Source organism: Tiliqua scincoides, chromosome 6 (assembly GCF_035046505.1).
Source record: "Tiliqua scincoides isolate rTilSci1 chromosome 6, rTilSci1.hap2, whole genome shotgun sequence".
In the NCBI taxonomy this organism is placed as follows: domain Eukaryota; kingdom Metazoa; phylum Chordata; class Lepidosauria; order Squamata; family Scincidae; genus Tiliqua; species Tiliqua scincoides.
In genome coordinates, this window is record NC_089826.1 from 95,633 (window position 1) to 113,919 (window position 18,287).

At 56.6% G+C, this 18,287-nt stretch overlaps 1 protein-coding gene across 1 annotated transcript in view; it reads left to right on the plus strand.

Moving 5' to 3' along the window:
• LOC136655608 (maestro heat-like repeat family member 5) overlaps nucleotides 1–18,287 on the plus strand; it is a 67,787-nt gene that overhangs the window by 19,381 nt on the left and 30,119 nt on the right. The window contains exons 4-12 of the mRNA XM_066632186.1: nucleotides 1,805–1,959; nucleotides 4,910–5,038; nucleotides 5,659–5,818; nucleotides 6,293–6,348; nucleotides 7,585–7,686; nucleotides 9,771–9,887; nucleotides 11,978–12,097; nucleotides 15,283–15,408; nucleotides 16,663–16,785. Of these exons, the coding sequence (XP_066488283.1) occupies nucleotides 1,805–1,959; nucleotides 4,910–5,038; nucleotides 5,659–5,818; nucleotides 6,293–6,348; nucleotides 7,585–7,686; nucleotides 9,771–9,887; nucleotides 11,978–12,097; nucleotides 15,283–15,408; nucleotides 16,663–16,785 (1,088 nt within the window). The remainder of the gene's footprint in view (nucleotides 1–1,804; nucleotides 1,960–4,909; nucleotides 5,039–5,658; nucleotides 5,819–6,292; nucleotides 6,349–7,584; nucleotides 7,687–9,770; nucleotides 9,888–11,977; nucleotides 12,098–15,282; nucleotides 15,409–16,662; nucleotides 16,786–18,287) is intronic.

Consider the following 18,287-nt stretch of genomic DNA (forward strand, 5'->3'; position numbering starts at 1 on the left):
ATAACAGTGGCCACCCCACATGGGTCCAGGTTCTCACTCCAAAGGTCACTGAGGCTGTCTTGAGAGTGGCTTCCAACCTGGGAGAAGATAAGCCCTGGACTAGTTCCCTGGGCTTGTTAAAGTGCCGCCTCCTCCTCTTCCTCATTTGGCTGGTCATTGGCAAGAGAATTGAATCCAACCAGATACTGCCATGTTTGAGAAACTGAACTTTCAATTTCCAAACATCAGCAGGAGGCAGAAATGCGATTTTTAGAGACATGGAAACACACACAGACATGTCCACAGTCCTGCATTGCCCACATCTATTGATTGAAAAGATGTGGAATGACACCTCTACGCTCAAACCTCTGCCCTGAATTCCCTTGTCGGCCGGGGCTCGAAAAACCTACAGCGCCAGAATGTTGTATCATGCATTGAATGCCTCTGTATAACACCAGGGAGTGTGAGAAAATGAAATGCAAGGCAGCGGTCTCTCCTGGGAGCCGCACGTCTCTGTTGGTTCCAGCCTCAGGCATGACCCAAAGGGCCCAATCCAGCAACGATCAGCGATGCTGTGTTCCATGCCATTGCTTTCCATTATATTTGGTGGTGCTGTTATTTATTTTTGTAGTGCATGCCAGTCAGAGGAAGGAGACAGCCAGACTGGTGGAAGTGACCCCTTCCCCGCCACACACACACACACACGCGCGCGCGTTTAGATATGGGCTTGCATTTTCTTGCGAGAGAACATTCCCTTTAATAGAGTTTAGAGGCTACTTGAGAAGGGAAGATCAAAAAGTTACCATAGACCTAGATGAGGGTCTACAATTAAGATGTCACTGAAAGGGGGGAAACAACTCCTGTTTCACCGGCCTCACCTCTAATTGCAGCAGCATCAGGAGTACAGCACAGATAGCTCCTTCCCAGAGAGGGAGCTGTCACCCGTTATTTCTCACTCTTCTCAAACATTGGTTGAGAAGTTCATCCTGACCTGGGGGTAACTGCCCAATTACCCAGTTGCGAAAAGGTTAAGGTGACACAAAACACACTATCTGGGGCCCTTGGCCGCGCCTGCCAGCTCAGGAGGCCAGGGAAGGATACCTGGAGAAGCCCTTGTCTTCTGAAACACGGGGAGGCCAGATTTCCCTGCAAACACAGGCCAGGCTCCCGTGAGGCCTGGCAAAAATCCTCGTTTGGCTCAGGGGATCCAGCAGCTCATCTGGGATTTACATGAGCTGACTGGACTTTCAGGTCTGTGAGGTGTGCATAGAATGGCCTCCTTTGTGATAACCAGTTATAAGAACATAAGAACAGCCCCACTGGATCAGGCCATGGCCCATCTAGGCCAGCTTCCTGTATCTCACAGCAGCCCACCAAATGCCCCAGGGAGCACACCAGATAACAAGAGACCTGCATCTTGGTGCCCTCCCCTGCATCTGGCATTCTGACATAGCCCATTTCTAAAATCAGGAGGTTGCACACGCACATCATCCAGAAACTTGTCCAATCCCCTTTTAGAGGCATCCAGGCCAGATGCCGCCACCACATCCTGTGGCAAGGAGTTCCACAGACCAACCACATGCTGAATAAAGAAATATTTTCTTTTGTCTGTTCTAACTCTCCCAATACTCAGTTTTAGTAGATGTCCCCTGGTTCTGGTGTCATGTGAGAGTGTAAAGAGCATCTCTCTGTCCATCCCCTGCATAATTTTGTGTTTCAATCATGTCCCCCCTCAGGCGCCTCTTTTCTAGGCTGCAGAGGCCCAAACGCCGTAGCCTTTCCTCATAAGGAAGTTGCTGTAGGGTTTACTCTTTCTCCTCGCCAGAATCACGCATCTGTGCTCGCAACCTGAGAAATCTTAGAGAAGGAAACAGCCCTGCTCTGGTGCAAGTGTCCATGGTCAACTTGTGCGCCTTGGCGGAAACCAAAGCGGCTGGCATCGTGCGCGCCATCTGCAAGTACCGCCAGAGCATTCACAAGGTAGGAACCTGCCAGGCTGAAGGTGCCCTGCAGTGGTCTTGTGGCCATCATTACTGTCATTTATTTGTTTGCAACATTATTCAAAACAAGCCTCCATAAGAACATAAGAAGTGTCCCGCTGGATCAGGCCAAAGGCCCATCTCGTCCAGCTTCCTGTATCTCACAGCGGCCCACCAAATGCCCCAGGGAGCACACCAGATAACAAGAGACCTGCAAGGCCTCCTGGGAATTGTAGTTAAGGACATAAGAACAGCCCCACTGGATCAGGCCAAAGGCCCATCTAGTCCAGCTTCCTGTGTCTCACAGTGGCCCACCAAATGCCCCAGGGAGCTCACATGACAACCTGCACCCTGGCGCCCTCCAAACACCAAAGAAAAGCCAGGCCACCTGAAGACAAAGGGTGGTAAGAGACGGGCAGAGGCATCACTCAGGCTGAGAGGCTTGGTATCCAGGAACTGCGTCAGCCAGCCCTCCTGGGGGGGGGGGGGTTCACAGCCTCCCCTCCCCCACTGAGAAGGCCTGCCTGCCAAGCAGAACTTGCCAAGCACTGGGACCCAAGCAGGGCTCCCAGAGAGGACCGCAGGTCCCAGGCAGGCACATGCAGGAGAAAGCGGCCCTTCCAAAACTAGCCCCCGAGCCCCGGGACCAGTATTGGCCTGGGGCCTGTGATCATCCTGGCCACCAGTGCAGGAGGGAAACACCGTGGGTCAGACCCTTGGGCCACAGAGAGGAGCCAGCCTGTCGCACTCTGCACCTTCAGAAGCTCCTGGCAACCCCGAGGACAGCCTAGTACAGGTAGGAAGCGCAGACCTACAGAAAGGGGTGCAGCTGGCCAGAACTGGCACTTAGCTCTCCAGCAGGGCACTCTACAGCTTGCACCATCCACCACGCCATGCAGCGACCTCCTCTCCCTCCCATCCCCCAAACACGTGCCTTTGCCTGCCCACCAACTTAGCAGTCTCAGCTGGCAGGCCAGTGAGGACATCCCCATTGGCTGGCAGGAAGAACCGCCAGTTGACCTGCCTCCTCCCCCCCCCCACTGGCCAATAGGGAGAGGATGCTTCTCTCAAGAGGCAGCAAGGGAGAAATGTCCCCTCCCATTGGCTGGTGGGGAAAGAGAGTCATATCATTTCCTCCTCCTGACCAATGGGGTCTGGGTTGCTTCTCTTCCTGCCACTGGGCCAATACCACACTGGGTGAAATCTTGACTGAGGGTGCAATCCTAACCCCTTATGTCAGTGCTTTCCAGCGCTGACGTAAGGGCAATGCAGCTCATTCCCTTTCTTTGAGGAGGCCTCCGTGAGTGACACCCAACTGCAGGATGCAGCACACGTCCCATTGGCACCGCTATGCCAGTGCTGGAAAGCACTGGCATAAGGGGTTAGGATTGCGCCCTGAGCCACACTCATTCAGCACTAGGAAGCTGGGTGAAGGTGCATACACTGACTGGCCCCTCAGCCTCCTTGGCTGCTGCAGCACTTGGAAGCCAGGAGGACAATGCGGGGAGGGGCCAACCCCACCTGCTTTGCCGATCCAGGTCTTCATCGTGCATGCTGGGTTGCCCCACTCAGCCAGGTGGAGCCTCCCTCTTGGCACTTCACAGTGATCATTTCAGGCGTGAGGAGTCACCTGCAGTCCTGCAGCTGAGGGTGGCACCAGGAAGGGGAAGGCCCTTCAGCGATGAGTCCTCTTCTCCAACAAGAGCTTATCCTGCTCCCACATCACACTCCCAGCTGCCCATCGGCCTGCTAGTGGTGGCACCCAACACAGTCACAGTTCTTCTCACCCCAGATAGACACGTCTCAGGTGAACCCCAACAGACGGCCCAATCTTGCCTAACTCCCCACACTGCAGTGCAGTGACACCAGGGCAGCTTCCGCTGCATCCCTGAGGTAGTTTTGGCTGCTGGAGGTCTTCTTGGGGTAAGGGATAAGTCCCAGCAGCTGCTATGGTTCAACCTGAACCTGTGCCAGTTCTATCACTGAGGCAAGTCTGCATTGATCTGTGAAGGTGCATCGGGCCCAGGAAGGGGCCTGGTCTGACATGTACTACAGCCAATCCTGCCCCGTCCCAGGCCTGACCTGATCTTCTCAGGAAGACGAGGCAGCTCCTTCTAAACCTCTCACCTCCTCATAAACCCACCTCGCTGTATGACACTTGAAAAAAAAAAGTGTTACCTTCCCAGCTCAAGCCTCTATTTTTATCTATTTTACTATGATGGAGGGGGGCACCTACTGGAGCATTTATTGAATTCCATGTTCATCAGATCTGGATCATTTTGGTGGCCTTGCATTCCCCTTCACCTGACCTTTGATGGGAGCCAAGCACATTTGCTTACTCTCGAGAAAACATGCATGTGCGGCTCAGTTTCACTTTCCATGGGAATTAATACAATTGTCAGCTTGGAAGGGGGACTTCCTTCTTGAGTGTTTTTGGGGTGCCTTCGTTCACTGGATCAGGACCGTTCTGGTGGTGTTGCATTCCTCTCGGCCTGCCCTTCGAAGTGGAGTAAATACACCATGTGGCTCAGTTTCACTTTCCATAGGGCTCAATGCATTTTCCTTGTCAGCTATCAGTTTTTCAGTATTACGACCGACCAACAACCAGGTCTTGACCCACCATTTGGGAAACACTGGTCTAGACATTGGCACAAAGGAGACAGTGGCGGGGGGGGGGGGAGAGGAGGGACAAGGATACTCACAGAGTGAATGGGGAGTGCAATTGGACATATACCTGCTGCCTTTCACCCTCCAATGATTTCATTGTGTGCTTATAACCCCCCTCCCTTGGAGCCAGACTCCCAGAAGGTGGCGCAGACACTTGGGGGTGCGGTGCTGACAGTGCCAAAGTAGCACAGGGTCAGCTTCAAAGGGAGCCACTTGAGTCTCTGAAACCTGCCCCTGCCCTGCACCAGTGTCGGCTCACCTCTGCCTCTTCTTCTCCTCTGCAGATCTCTCCAAAACACAGACTGCGCATCAACCAGGTCCTACAGGCTGTGATCAGTTCGGCCAGCACCCTCGACTACAAGCTAGCGCAAGTCATCATCAAGTTGGCAGCTGAAGATATGCTGAGGACCACAGTAAGACCCAAGAGGGCACAGTGGGTGGGTGGGGAGGCCGCTGGAGAAGAGCCAGCCCACCTACAGCACCCTTGGGGGGGGATTGCTCCTTGGTGTTCTCAAAGCAGGTGGCCGCAAGGAGCCATTGGAAGGCAGTGGCTTCCTTCAGGTCTTGCAGGGAGCCATTCCCAGCCAAAGGGCAGGATAAAACTCAAGGCCACAGAGCCACAGCAGAGCCTCTCACATGAGCCTGGGTTCCCGAAAGAGACACAGCTGGAGCAGCGCAAAACAAATTTCACTCTTACTTGGCCTGGGCGAGGATCAGAGGATCAAAGGGGGCATAGATGAAGAAGAGCGGGGGGGGGGGGAGATATGGTTCAATGGAAGCCCAGCACACTAGCGGGTTCAATCCTTGGCAGAAATGGTGAGCTGTCATGTGACAGAGGCGGATGACGTCATCACCCCCTTGTGAAGCAGCAAGCCTCGCAAGCGTCCAGGTGGTTCCCCGCCACGGTTGTGGTGGCAGCTGCACTGTCTCGGTGCCACATGAGAGCCGTCTCTGTCCCAGGGAGACGAGGGGGTGTGCAGCAGGCGGGGCAGTGCGCTCATGCACAGCACTTGTGCTCCCTTTGCGGCTGTAGGACCTGCAGGATTTGTACCAGGATGCAGCAGGGGACATCCTGGTGGCTCTCTGGAAGCACTTCCCGGCCGAGGTGCTGGTCAAGCTACTGGAGGGATTCCAAGGCCAGCTGGTTCCCTATCGCAGCATCCTCTGCGTTCTGGGGAAACTGGCAACGAAAGGTACACGCTCTGACCCCGAGTCCCTCCTCAGCAAATCTGAATCTGGTTCGAAGAGCAGGACAGGCAGGGAGCAGCCTCCAGATCCTGATGCTGTCCCTCCGGCCAGCTGGCTGGGGACAGGCCAAGCTGAGCAGCAGTGGCCACCCTCTAGGGTCTCCGCAGGCCACTGTCTCTCCCCACCTGGCAGTCTCACCCTCATTGTCTGTCTATGCAGCCCAAGAGGGAGGGGAGCTCTCGCTCTGGCTCTGCACACAGCATCCCCGGGCTCCATCCCAGCAGCCACCCGGGTTCAGGAGGGCAAGGGTCCTGTCTGAGACTCCAGAGGGCCTCTGAGGCCAGTCAGTGGAAGCCGAGTGCAGGCCAGCCACTGCTGCTGCTGCTGCTGTTGCGAGTCCTTCACAGGGAGAGCAAGGCACTGGGTCCAGCCTGAGGCCTGAGCACCTGGAACTGATGGGCCGCCTTTCTGTCCGGCAGCCTTCACAGAGAGTGACACCACCAAGATCGACTTGTGGGAGCGGAAGTTGGTGGAGGTGAGAGGAGGGCTAGTCCTCTTTCTGCACAGAGGAGCCTCGCCTGTCTGTGCTTTCCCCAGCACAACCCCCGAGGTCTCCGTGAAAGACAAAGTGGGGGGAGACAGGCAGCAAGTCCTGGTCTTCCCCCCTCCGGCACCAGTGCCGTGCTGCTGGGAGACCTGCCTTGACAGCTCAGCAGTGCGCTCCCCCATGGATGCGAGCCCTTGGTCCACGCCTGGCCCGCCCAACCTCTGGTGTGATTTCTGCTCCCCAACCAATGAACAAATGGGGGGAGGCCGATCCTCCAAACAGTTTTATGTGTGATTGGAAGAGGTGCAATGATGGAGGGCGGGCTGCCCACAGGCACAATTAGGTGAAGGTGGTGTGGGTGGGAACGGGGGGGGGGAGAGAGAGCTTTTCCAGCCTCCTGCTTGGAGTCTGCCCAGCAGATCCAGTTAGAAAAACCGAGCCGCCGCCACTGCCCCTCCCCCAAAAGACCAACCCCATCGTCTGCCACAGGGGAGGGATTCAGCTGCTTGTCTCAACTGTCCTCCTGCTGTTTCCTTCCATGGCAAGTTCTTGGCAGGCCGAGGCTGTCAGGGATGCCTGCAGGTAGGGGCCTGTGCTTCTACTCAGTGGGCAAGCAAGACACAGTAGGGGGCTGTATGTAGAGAGGCTGGACAAAAGAGAAGGGACCCCCTAGATTAAAGCCTGGCAAGTGTCTTGAGAGTTGCATGGTCAGGTGAGCACTGCTGGCTTGTGAGAGACCACGTGGCAGCTGAGGGCGCACAAAGGAGAGGAAGTGCCTCCAAGTGAGGGCCAGCAAATGGGCCTTGATTGCGCTGACACTCTGTGCCCCAGGCCTTTGGCAGAGCCTTCTCCAGGGCAGGGGAGAGAGAGAGTGTGTGTGTTGAAACTTGAACTGTGGCAAGCCACGAGTGGGGAGGGCAGGACACAGCAGACAATAGCCAGACCAAGTCACCACGGAAGTGAAGGGCCGGCCCCACGTTCTCAGGATGCGGATGCTGAAGCCAAGCTGTCAGCGCTGGTATGCAAGAGAGCAGGCCTCCTCCAGCCGCCAAGCAGTCCTGGGGGAGCAGGCGCAGAGTTCCTGGGAGGCCCCACTCCCCACAGGGGTGCCTGACCCTTTATCACTCCCCTGTGTGCCCCTGTGACTTGTGGTCTCAGCTGGAGGCAGTGCCTGCTCTGGCCTCCAGGGCGCAGCACGCCTGTTCCCACTGTGCTTTCTGGCAGTTTGTGGAGCGGCTCCTGATTGACGTCACCGACAAGGCCTGCTGCGAGGAGCTCTGCCAGGAGTTGGCGAAGGCAGAGCCAACGGGCAGCTCCCCTGAGATGGTGAGTGAGAGCACAAGTCCTGTGGCAAGAAAGCCACAATGCGGGGGGGGGCTGCCACCTCACTTGGGTTCCTCGCAAAGGGCACAGCCCGCCTGTCCCGAGTCCCGAGGAGGTGAACGGAGCAGCAGTCCTGGGGGCTCTGCAGTGCTTCTCCTCCCTTCTGCACCAGCGGGTTTGCCTTACGGCTGGGCTTCCAAAGGACTGCCGTCTCCAGGTGAACTAAGGAAGTATATGTGGCTGCCCTGCAGGGCACCAGGACCTGGTTTAAGCACTGGAGGGGTGCTCAGCGTGCACTGCATCCTGCGGGGGGCGCAGTCCCAGGGGTCTCCTCCCAGGCTAAGCATTCTCTGCCTGGATGGGTCTGCTTGTGCCAGACCAGGTGCGTCTGGTGTGCCAGTGATTTTGCAGGTGCAAGTCCAAGTAGACCCCACAAGGCCAGGAAGGGAAATAGGGTATTGGCGGCAGCACAAAAAGGCAACTATTGGTGCAAGTGTGCAGTCTGAATCCAGACCCACCCTGCTGGCCTCCCTTGACTTGGGTGGCTTGGAGCCCACTGCTTCAGTAACCCTGCTGTAGTCCTCTGCAAGGTAACTGGTGGACAGAGGCCAAGAGAGTCCCATGTCTATAGGCGCAGGGCAAGCCCTTGCCGCTCTGGAGGGGCAAATCCAGAGGTCCCACCAGCATGGGAAGAACCCATAAGGGTCTAGAAGATGAACAGAAACACACAGCAGGACCCACAAGCATACTGGGCCAAGGCAGGTCAGAAGCACAGAGCAAAGACAGGATACTTACAAGACTAGGAGGTTCTGTATACCTGTTACGGCTTGTAACCTGCTATGGACATTTCTCCATCAATCTGTCCAATCCCCTTTTCAAGGCATTTACGCCATGCATCATCACCACATCCTGTGGCAAGGAGTTCCACAGATTATGGTGTAATCTTAACTTCTTCCTCAGCTAGTGCAGTGGCCACCGCATTGCCCAAAGGTGTTGCAAATGTGCCATAAAGCATGCTTGCAAAACCTCAGGAGTAAGCAGCGCTGGCGGAGCAGCCTGCACAGCCCCACCAACTCTGAATCCCAATGTTTCCAGTTCCCCTCAAGGCTGCTGCCCATACGCTCCTCACACTCTCTTGGCCTCCCGCATCGCTTCTCTTCTCCTCGTTAGGGAGGGCCAGACTTCCACCCTTGCCCGTCTGCCTGCTGCCCTCTCCTGGTCCTCACCTTCTGCGCCCTGCGTGGCTGCGCCTCTCCCTGCCTCCTGGCTCTCGCACTCCTGCCCAGGACCTTCTCCCCTGCAGGGCCACTGCCTCAGGTCCCGGGGAGGGCGTCATCCCTGCTCCTTGCTGCAACGTCCTGATCGAGCAAGTGCAACTGACACAGCCTGTTCTCCGCCCTGTGCCAGTCAGCATTCAGGCTGGGAACCCACTTGCCTCATATGGGAGTCAGTGAAGGGCCATCGACAGCCTTCTGCCCCTGCCAGGAATCTCACTGGGTGGCATTTCTCGGCCCCCTGATTTGCAATAGGGGCACGTGACCCACTCTGGATAGGAACCCAGGAAATTGAAAACCTTATATGGTTAAAATGCATTCGCCCCTCCTTGAGAAAGGGCAGCCAGAGTGCCTAACGATATATGAAACACAGCAGCAAGAAAGTAAGGCAAGCAATGATGAGAAGAGCCGCAGAGCCCCTTCCTCTCCAGCCGCAGGGGGCTTGTGCCTGAGCAAGCCAGGCAGAGGGCCCAGCAAGAACTCCAGGCCGCAGCTAGAACCTCGTTGGGAGACCTCATCCTGAGGCGGCCAGCAGAAAACCCAACTTACAGTGAAATCAGACTGAAAATGGGGGGGCTGTGACGGGGCTCCTCCGGGGCAGAGGTCCCAGCTTGGGACACGTGGACCCCCAGGGGTACTGGTCAAGACCTTCAAGGGTGCTTGAAAAAGAGTTGCATAATGGTGGGAAAAGGCAGGTCTGAATTAGAATGCCTTGCAGGGCTAATGGGCAGCCCCACAGTGTGACTGGCAGAGACTGAGTTGGCCCAACAGCCCCGGGGTCCTCAAGGTCACCTCTCCTTCTCCTGGACACAGGTCTTCCTCTACCAGTACTACGGGGCCATTCTGCGCACCTCTGAGGACTCCCAGCTAGTTCAGGAGCAGCTCTGCAAAATCCTGGCCTTGTCTCACAAGCAACCTTCGGAAGCAAAGGCGAGCGCAATGAGGAGGAGGAGAATGCTGATGGCAGCAGGAGAGCCCCCCCGCCCATAAAAAAGGAGCACCCCCAACCCCTGAACCCCTTCCTAGGCAAAGCATTTCCCCTTCTGCAAGCACGGAAGTCTCCTGAGCTTCCCCAAGAGACCCTCAGAAAAGGCTGCCCGGAGATGCCTGGTTGTGAGAGCTGGAGCAGCGCTTCCAGCACCCTCCCGGCCTGTGGCACCCTTGTCTTCCTCCTCTTCCTCAGCCTTCATCACGGCTCACCTGGGTCAGCGAGAGAGTGCGCGAGTCTCTGGGCCAAGATATTCTCTGAGCCGCTTCTCTGCCCTCGTGACCCCCCCCCCCCGCTGTCCCTCACACAAACCCTCACTCCTCTTGGCTCACTGGGTGCAGGCTGGATGCCTCCCACCCCCTCCTCCTCCTCCTCTGATCCCAGCACAGAAAAAACCCCTCCCTCCCTTTCCCAGGAGTTCTTCCCAGGGAGGACAGCCAGGAGCTACCATTTGCCTCTGCTGCTCTCTCCGCTGTTCAGACCTGGCCCGAGCACTGGCGATCCTGGTCCCTGTGCTGCCTGAGGCTGGCTGGGGTGCCGCCTTCCCATCAAGTGTAGCTCCCCATACCGGGGGCTTTCGGAGAGCCAGGGAGGCTGCATGCCTTCTGAGGCCTTCAAAGGTCAAAAATCGGCCAAGAACTGGCCTGCAGGAGGTGTCAAAAGGCAATCGGAGGGCCAGGGAGGCAGTGTGTGGCCTCTCCGGCTCTCTGAAGACCCCAGAAGGGGGCAAGGAAGGCAGTGCTGCCCCCGGAGGTTGCCCCTCTTGCCCCCTAGGAATGCCAGTGGACCTGACGGGGGTGGGAGTGCACGTGAACCCTCCGCCACCCCTTGTGTGGCCCCTTCCCTGGAGTGCAGGGAGGGAATGGTCTGTGTGCGGGTGGCAGTGTGCCACTCCCCTGCTGCTGCTGCTGCTATCGCTGCCACCCCTGGTTCCTCATTGCTGGCTGCCCAGCCAGTCCAGCCAGGCGAGAAGGAGGAGGGCTGCCCGCCCAGCCACTCTTTGGCCCCGCCACAGCTCCCCCTCTGCCTGCCTACCTGCCTGCCACCTCCTGCAGCCTGAGCAAGCACTGCCGCCACTGCAGAAGTGCAGGAGAAAGGGCGGGGGGGAAGGATGGGTGGCAGCCGCCTACTCCCCCTCTCTGGGAGGGACGGAGCAGCAGCTGAAGCAGCCAAGGAGGCCGCAGGCAGATGCGGAGGGCAGCTGGCAGCCCCCTCCAGCCTGTTTCTCAAAGCAGTCAGTCACGGCTGGGCTCGCTTGTGCTGCTCCCCTCCCTCCCTCCCCCCCCCTTGATGCCCTGACTCCATGCAGGCCTTGGAAGACCTGGTTGCAAGACTGTCAAGGTGGGGTCCTCTGTGGCAGTTGGCAGGAAAGAGCCAAGGAGGGGAAGGAAAAGGCCTGAGGGGCCTGAGGGCAAGGAAGTGGGGCAAACACACCTCTAGGAACAGTGAGCGTTGCTCAACTGCACAAAGACTGACAGGCACAAGAAGTGGGACAGGTGCTTTGGTGGGCCGGGTGGGTCCCACTTTCGCATCTACTCAGGTGACCACTGGCTACATCACATCTGACTATGTGGGTTCCAGTCCCTGGAAGCTTCTGCTGCTGTAAGTGCACTAGCCAGCTTTCAAGGTGCCACCAGAAGACTCTTTGTCATCCTGAAGAGATTGCTTAGAAGTATATCCTAAAAACCCTTTGATGGGGCTTTGATGGGGAGCTGAGCAGTACAGAGCCCTTTGCTGGCCCCACACCACTGAGGTGTCCACAAGGGTCACACTTGCAACTGCCTCCTCTGACACATGGTTGAGAAGCAACGACTTTCAATTATGCCCAGGGAAGATACCTGGGTAACTCAGCCTGCAATCCTAAACTCACTTTCCTGAGAGTAAGTCCCACTGAACACAGCGGGACTTACTTCTGAGTAGACATGGTTAGGTTTGTGCTGTCAGAAAGCTTGCCTGTCCCTCCGTGTGTAGAAGTCAGCCCACTTGGAGGAATTGCATCTTTGGTACCAAGCCCGTCACTCCTTCCTTCCAGGGCATTGCTTCTGCCGTGGGCCTGGCTGCAGCGCGCCACCTGGATGAGGTCTTCAAGGCACTGGAGGACTTCAGCAAAGGTGACGATGTCCAGGAAGACTCTGAGGCAAAAGCCAGTCAGGTATCCTGCCCAGGTCGTCTGCTGCAGCCCTGGTGGGAAGTCTGCCTCGGTTTGCATTGCAGCAGAGATGGCATTTTGTTGACAATCCTTTTGTAAAGTATGGCATTCTCAGGGAAACATGAAGCTCCAGGGGCTTGGGGGGATCTTTTGTGCATTGGAGGAAGGAGGCTAGTCTACGGCACCGACCGCTGGCTTCCAGGGTGCCACAAGACTCCTGGCTGCTTCTCTGACTTGTTACATCTTTGACAGGCTTCTACATCGCACCTTCTTTATGTTTCATGATTTTTTAAAATGGCTTTGAAGGTCCCTTTAGGGACCAGAAGGTGGGCCATAAATGTCTAGAGAAATAAAAGAAAGAAAGAAAATCTATCCCTGGAAGCCCCAGAAAGGAAACTTCTCTTGTAAGCAGAGCTGGTGGGGACATTGTGGGCTAGAGATGACCATTAGGCCACTGACCCAGCACAGGCTCACTTGGAAGCTCCCTCACAAGTCAGGCTGTCACTTGGCCAGTGTCCTCCAGAAATGTACGTTCTGACATGCAAGCTCTTCTCTTTGACCACCTTCTCTTTCTGTCACAGCTGCCCTTGGCGGCGGGACTTCAAAGCCAGAGTTTTGGCAATGACAATGACAGTTAACCAGCCACAGCTTAGCACTTTCACTGCTTTCCAAGTTGAGTCGATCTGGACCTCTCCTGGTCACACAACCAGGGCTCAGTTTAGGTTGGGCCACACCCAAGATGTCCTCCTGCCATAACCTTCAGTCCAACAGAACTGGCGGTTCCACCACAGAGGCTACAAGCTCTCTGATCAGCACTGCTTCACCTTGGGAATCCAGCCTTGCATGTCCCTGCCCCAGACTGCCTGCACTCTACTCTGCCTGAGCTGTTTGGGATGGGTGGGGGTGAGAGGGACCCTCCCTGTGCCTGAAACAAGCAGTCTTTGGGTTCCTTATCAGGCGGGATGGAGAGGCAAATGCCCATGTCTCCTGCCCCTCCCCACTAAGACCTTGTGAAACCACTGTAAGTAATTTGAATGTTTCCTGCAGCCCTCTCTGGATTTGCAGCCCACTGAGCATTTCTTTACCAAGAAATGGTAATTTTGCACATCCCTGTTCAAAGCCCTTGATGAAAGCAGGCTCCATCGGTTCCTCCCTCCTCCCCAGCAAGAGCTAACCATTTCCTTCCCCTGTCAGGAGAGGAGACACCATCCTCCTGTGGGGAGGTCCAGGCAAGTTGGCGCTCTGGGGCTGCTTGGAGCAACCGCCTCCCTGCGCTCAGTCCCTGGTCTGCTCTTCCAGGGACAGGAGGGGACCACCAGCTGGGGAGGACAATGGCAGAGGTCTGGCGTGCTGTGGTGGTGCAGAGGAGCGCCTTAGGGTTAGGGTTAGGGTTAGGGTTAGGCAGTTTAGGCAGTTTAGGCAGTTTATTGGAAAACCCTTCTACAAATCAAATTACAGACACGGCATGGCCGCAATGATAACATTTCACATACAGAAACTGAAATTCAGCACTCAATTACAGAGACCATAAAACCCCTCCCCCCCACAGAACATACACAGGGTCCCCCACATTTCAATAAACTTTAAATCTTTACACTTTCAACTTAAAACTTTCAACTTTCAACATTTAAAACATTTAAAACTTTTCAACTGTTAACTTTTAAAACTTTTCAACTTTTTACACTTTATACACTTTTTACACTTTTAAACTTGACGCTAAACTGTCCCCAGTCCTTTTTGCCCTCCCCCCTGCAAAACAATCAAGAACCCCATCTTCCTTTCTTCAGTTACTAGTCTGGTCTCTGCTGCTGTTGCTGGGCTATTTGCTCAGTTCGGGGCCCCGCAACCCAGTCTTTCAGGTGATGGGGTTCGGGAAGCGACTCAGCCACCGCCAGCGCCGCCTCCACCACTCCGCATCCCTCCGATTGTCCTTTTCCCACAGCGCACAGTTCCTGAGTCTCTGCAGGACAAAGTCCCCCCACGGGGCGGTGGGCGCTCGCCGCCGGGCGTCCCGCGCCTCCCGCTCCCTGTGCAGCCCCCGGGCGAGCAGCACATAGAGGTTGGTGAGCCTCACCACGGCCCACGGCACGGGCACGCCCGCCGGTCCGCTGCGCGCTGGTTCCGCCGGCCCCGCTGCCGTCGCTGCCGCCGTCCTGGTCGCCGTCACTGCCGCCGTCTCCGCCGCCGTCTCCGCCGCCGTCTCTGCTGCCGTCTCCGCTGCCTCTGCCGCGTTGGTCTGCTGTTGCTGCTGCTGCTGCTGCTGCCTCGGCTCCAGCCCCGAGACGACGGTCTCCCAGTGCTGCTGCTGGAGGGCCGGCCACCGGAGGACGGCCGCCACCGTCCGCCAGAGCCGCTGCGCCGTCGGGCAGTCGGCGACGTAGTGCTGCACGGTCTCCCGCACTGCCCGGCAGCTGGGACACGTCTGCCGCTCCCCAGGGAGCCAGGGCTGCGTGCCGCCCACCAGGAGGACTTGGTGGTAGGCCCGCCAGCGGAGCTCCCGCAGGCTGAAGGGGATCTCGGCGTCGCGCCCGCCGCCGAACGCCTGCTTCTCCGCCTCCCGGTCGAGGCGGTAGCTCGAGAGGACGCTGCCCCTCAGCAGCCGCTGGCGCCACGCCTGCCGGAGCTCCTCGCCGATGGCCGCGTCGTAGAGTCGCTGCCGCAGCGCCCGCTCCCGCCTTTGCTGCGTGTCCACGTACTGCTGTCGCAGTTGCTGCCGCTGCTCTCCCTCTCCGCTCCTTCGGCACTCTGCCGCCTGGATCCGGCACGCGTGGATGACTTTCGCGGCCTTAGGGTTAGGGTTAGGGTTAGGGTTAGGGTTAGGGTGACCAGATGCCATGGAGGACAGAGTGTCGATTCTGCACCATTACATGGAAGAGGAGACTTTGGCAAGTGCGGCTGCTTAACCCCTTCCATGTTGAGCTGCACCTGCCAACATCCCCTCAGGGCATAGGCACTCCGCCCTCTGCTGTGTCTGGTCGCCACGTGAGCACTCCCTCTGGCCAGGGACACTGCACGGGCCTGGCCCAGCCATGACACCCCTGCTCACTGCATATCTGTCAGGCACGGGGATAGTGGCGCAACTTGGAACAGTGCGCACCAGCCGAGCCCTTCTTCTCTCCGTGCCTGAAGGGTTCTAGCTTTCCTGTGCACCCTCCCAGACAGATGCTGCTGTTTGCCTTTCCCCACAGGGCTACAAGTGGAACACCCTGCTGCTCTGCTATGGACGTGTGGCCCTGGGTGTGAAAGATGAGCTCCTTCCTCGGGTGGAGTTTATTCTGGCCAAGATGATCGCGTGTTTCACCGTCAATCCAGGGGTACGGTGAACATTGTTGCCTCTGCACCTCATGGTTGGTGTCAGGTCCACATGCTGACTTATGCCCGTGGCCAGTCAGGCAGCAGCTTTCTGTCTGCAATAGAAGCTCCAAACTTGGCCTGGCTGTCGTCACCTCCTGAGTCTGGGCAGGCTTGCGTTTCTTCCTCCAAACAGACCTGCTCAGAGTGCCTGATCCAGACCGAGGCAGCAGCAAAGAGCAGAGGGCTTATTCCCACCTCTCACTGCAGTCCCGATAGCACAGTGTCCCTGGAAGGGATTTTCCAGGCCAAACAGTGCGTGCTGGGGCTGTGAGGATCCTGGTGGGGACTTTGGCAGCGAAGGCTCACCCCAGGGTGCTGGATGCTACAGGTTAAGAGGGGCATTGACAAACTGGAGCAGGTCCAGGGATGGGGGGCTGGGACGAAGAGGGGGCTGGAAACCAGGACCTCTGAAGGTGGGTTGAAGGGGTTGGACGTGTTGAATTTGGGGAGGGGGCTGTTAAAAGGGGGCATGACAACTACCTACAAATATCTGTCATGTGGGAAATGGAGCAGATTTGTTCTCCGTTGCTCTGGAGGGGAGGATCAGGTCAAACTGATTTACATTACAAAGGGGTAGCAGAGGAAGGACTTTCAGATGGAGACACTGGCCTCGAAACAGCCTTCTTCAGAAGGTGGGAGCGCCTCATCGCTGGAGGCTGCTAGGCAGGGGCTGGGCAGCCACCTGTTAGGGATAGCGTAACTGCCCACAACCTGTATGGGTGAGGACTGGGACTTGATCATCTTGTTGACCCCCTTCCAACTCTATGAATCTGCTGCAGCAAACCCCATTCCTGCCCCCCCCCCATGCTATTTACAGGGCCAAAGCAAACAATATCCTGTCTGGGCCAAATAGGGGTAACTTTGCATTGGCACTGCTTTCACTCTCCTACATGGATGGGCTACCCCCATCAGGGTTCGTTATCTTCAGGTTACACCTGAGTCATTCTGAGGCACTACTTGTCACGCCCATCACCTTGGGAGAGGCAGCCCTCCTGTGTGCATGAGAAAGGGAGGACTTGCCTCTAGGAAGGCAGGACTTCTCCCTGGTCGGCCTAAGAAGTGCATTGAAAGTATTGAAAACCATTTTGCCTCCTTAATTAGGCTTGATCCCCAGTGAGTCCTTGGTGAACTGCTGCTGCCCAGAGCTCCTGCAGAGGGTGCTTCTGATCCATTTGGTCACTAAAGGCTCCTGTTCTGCTCTTGGTTGGGTTTAGGACACCAACCTGAAGAAGAGCTTTCTGATCGCTGTGCTGATGTTCCTGGAGGCCATTGCTGCAACTGGGAAAGCACAGGGGATGCAGCTGCGCATGAAAGCGCCACTCGTGGAGTGCCTGATTGTAAGTGCTCACAATGCATTGAGAACAGGTTGAGAGTGGGAAGCGGCGGGGGCTGGTGAGAGAGCCCAGGGTCTCTCTGCTGCAGTGGCATACCTAAGGGGTCCAAGGGTGCAAGTGCTCCTGGGTGGCACAGTGGGGGGCGGCATCCCCCAGCCATGCTGCCCTGAGGGCCACCACTACCTCTCTCTCCAGAGGCATTCTGTGGACCAGAGAGGTGCATGCAGCCTCCCTGACTCTTTTAAGGCTTTCTAAGGCCACCGGAGGGTCTTAAAACGTCACTTCCAGATTTTGGAGGAAAACCAGAAGTGAGAAGGCCATTAGAAGGCCTTCTGAGACCTGGGGGGGGGGGGCTTCTAGGCTCACCCCAGGCAGCACAGTGACCAGGACCACTACTTCTCTGCCAGCTGCTCCTCAGGAACATGCAGTGGTGTAGCTCAGGAGGTGTTTTGCCAAATTCCTGTACTCAGCTTTGCCTAAAGAACTCATGCCCACTTTAAACTACTTAGTTCCCCCAGCTCAAGCACAAAAGCTACCACTACCCCAGCACCAGCAAAAAGGGTCGCTTGCCTGTGGGGCTGCAGGTCCCTCCCCCCAGTTCCTAAGGCAGCAGCCCTTTCAGGTAGAGCAGCACCACCGCAGCAGTCTCTATGGGATTAGTCCGTAGCCAGTTTGTCAGTCAGCAGGCTAGTTCGTTGGTTGTCCACCAGTCCATGAGCGAGTGTGCCAAAAAGTCAGTCCAATAAGCCGGCAAGTCTTTCCTCCTACAGCCCACAAACTCTCCCTGCAGGAGGTGCTGCTGCTATCCCTGAAGACCTTGCTGCCTCTCGTGGCTGCAGTGGTGCAGCACATCCTGTGCTGAAAGCCCAGGCCTTAACCATACGTTCCCCAGATTAAAGGGCCACTGCTGACACCACATCCTATCCCCTCGCAGTACCTTCCGCAATTCCAAAACAGAGGGGAAGGGGGGTACCTTGCCCCAGATGCCAGGCTTTGAGGGAGTGTCGAGGGAGCTTGACACTAGTGGCCAAAACTGTTAAAACCTTGGTCCTTGGTACAAATAATACCATCGTGTTATACATTGTTCCATCAGTTGAATGCATTGAATTGTCTGTATTGTATCAGACGTTACAGCCAAGTAACAGAAGGAAAACACAGCTGCCTTATGCAACAAAAGTGGATTTCCTTAACTCAGAACTGACCAATGAGACTGAGGGTGCAATCCTAACCCCTTGTGTCAGTGCTTTCTAGCTTTCCAGCACTGACATGAGGGCAGTGCAGCTCTGAGATAAGGGAACCAACATTCCCTTCCTTTGAGGAGGCCTCCATGAGTGACACCCAACTGCAGGATGCAGCACACGTCCCATTGGCACTGCTATGCCAGTGCTGGAAAGCACTGACACAAGGGGTTAGGATTGCGCCCTGACTGTTCCAAGAGGCAATGAGGTGTCATCATGATCACGGTGTTCATGGGCCCAGTCAGGTGTTCCTGTGAGTCTGCTCTC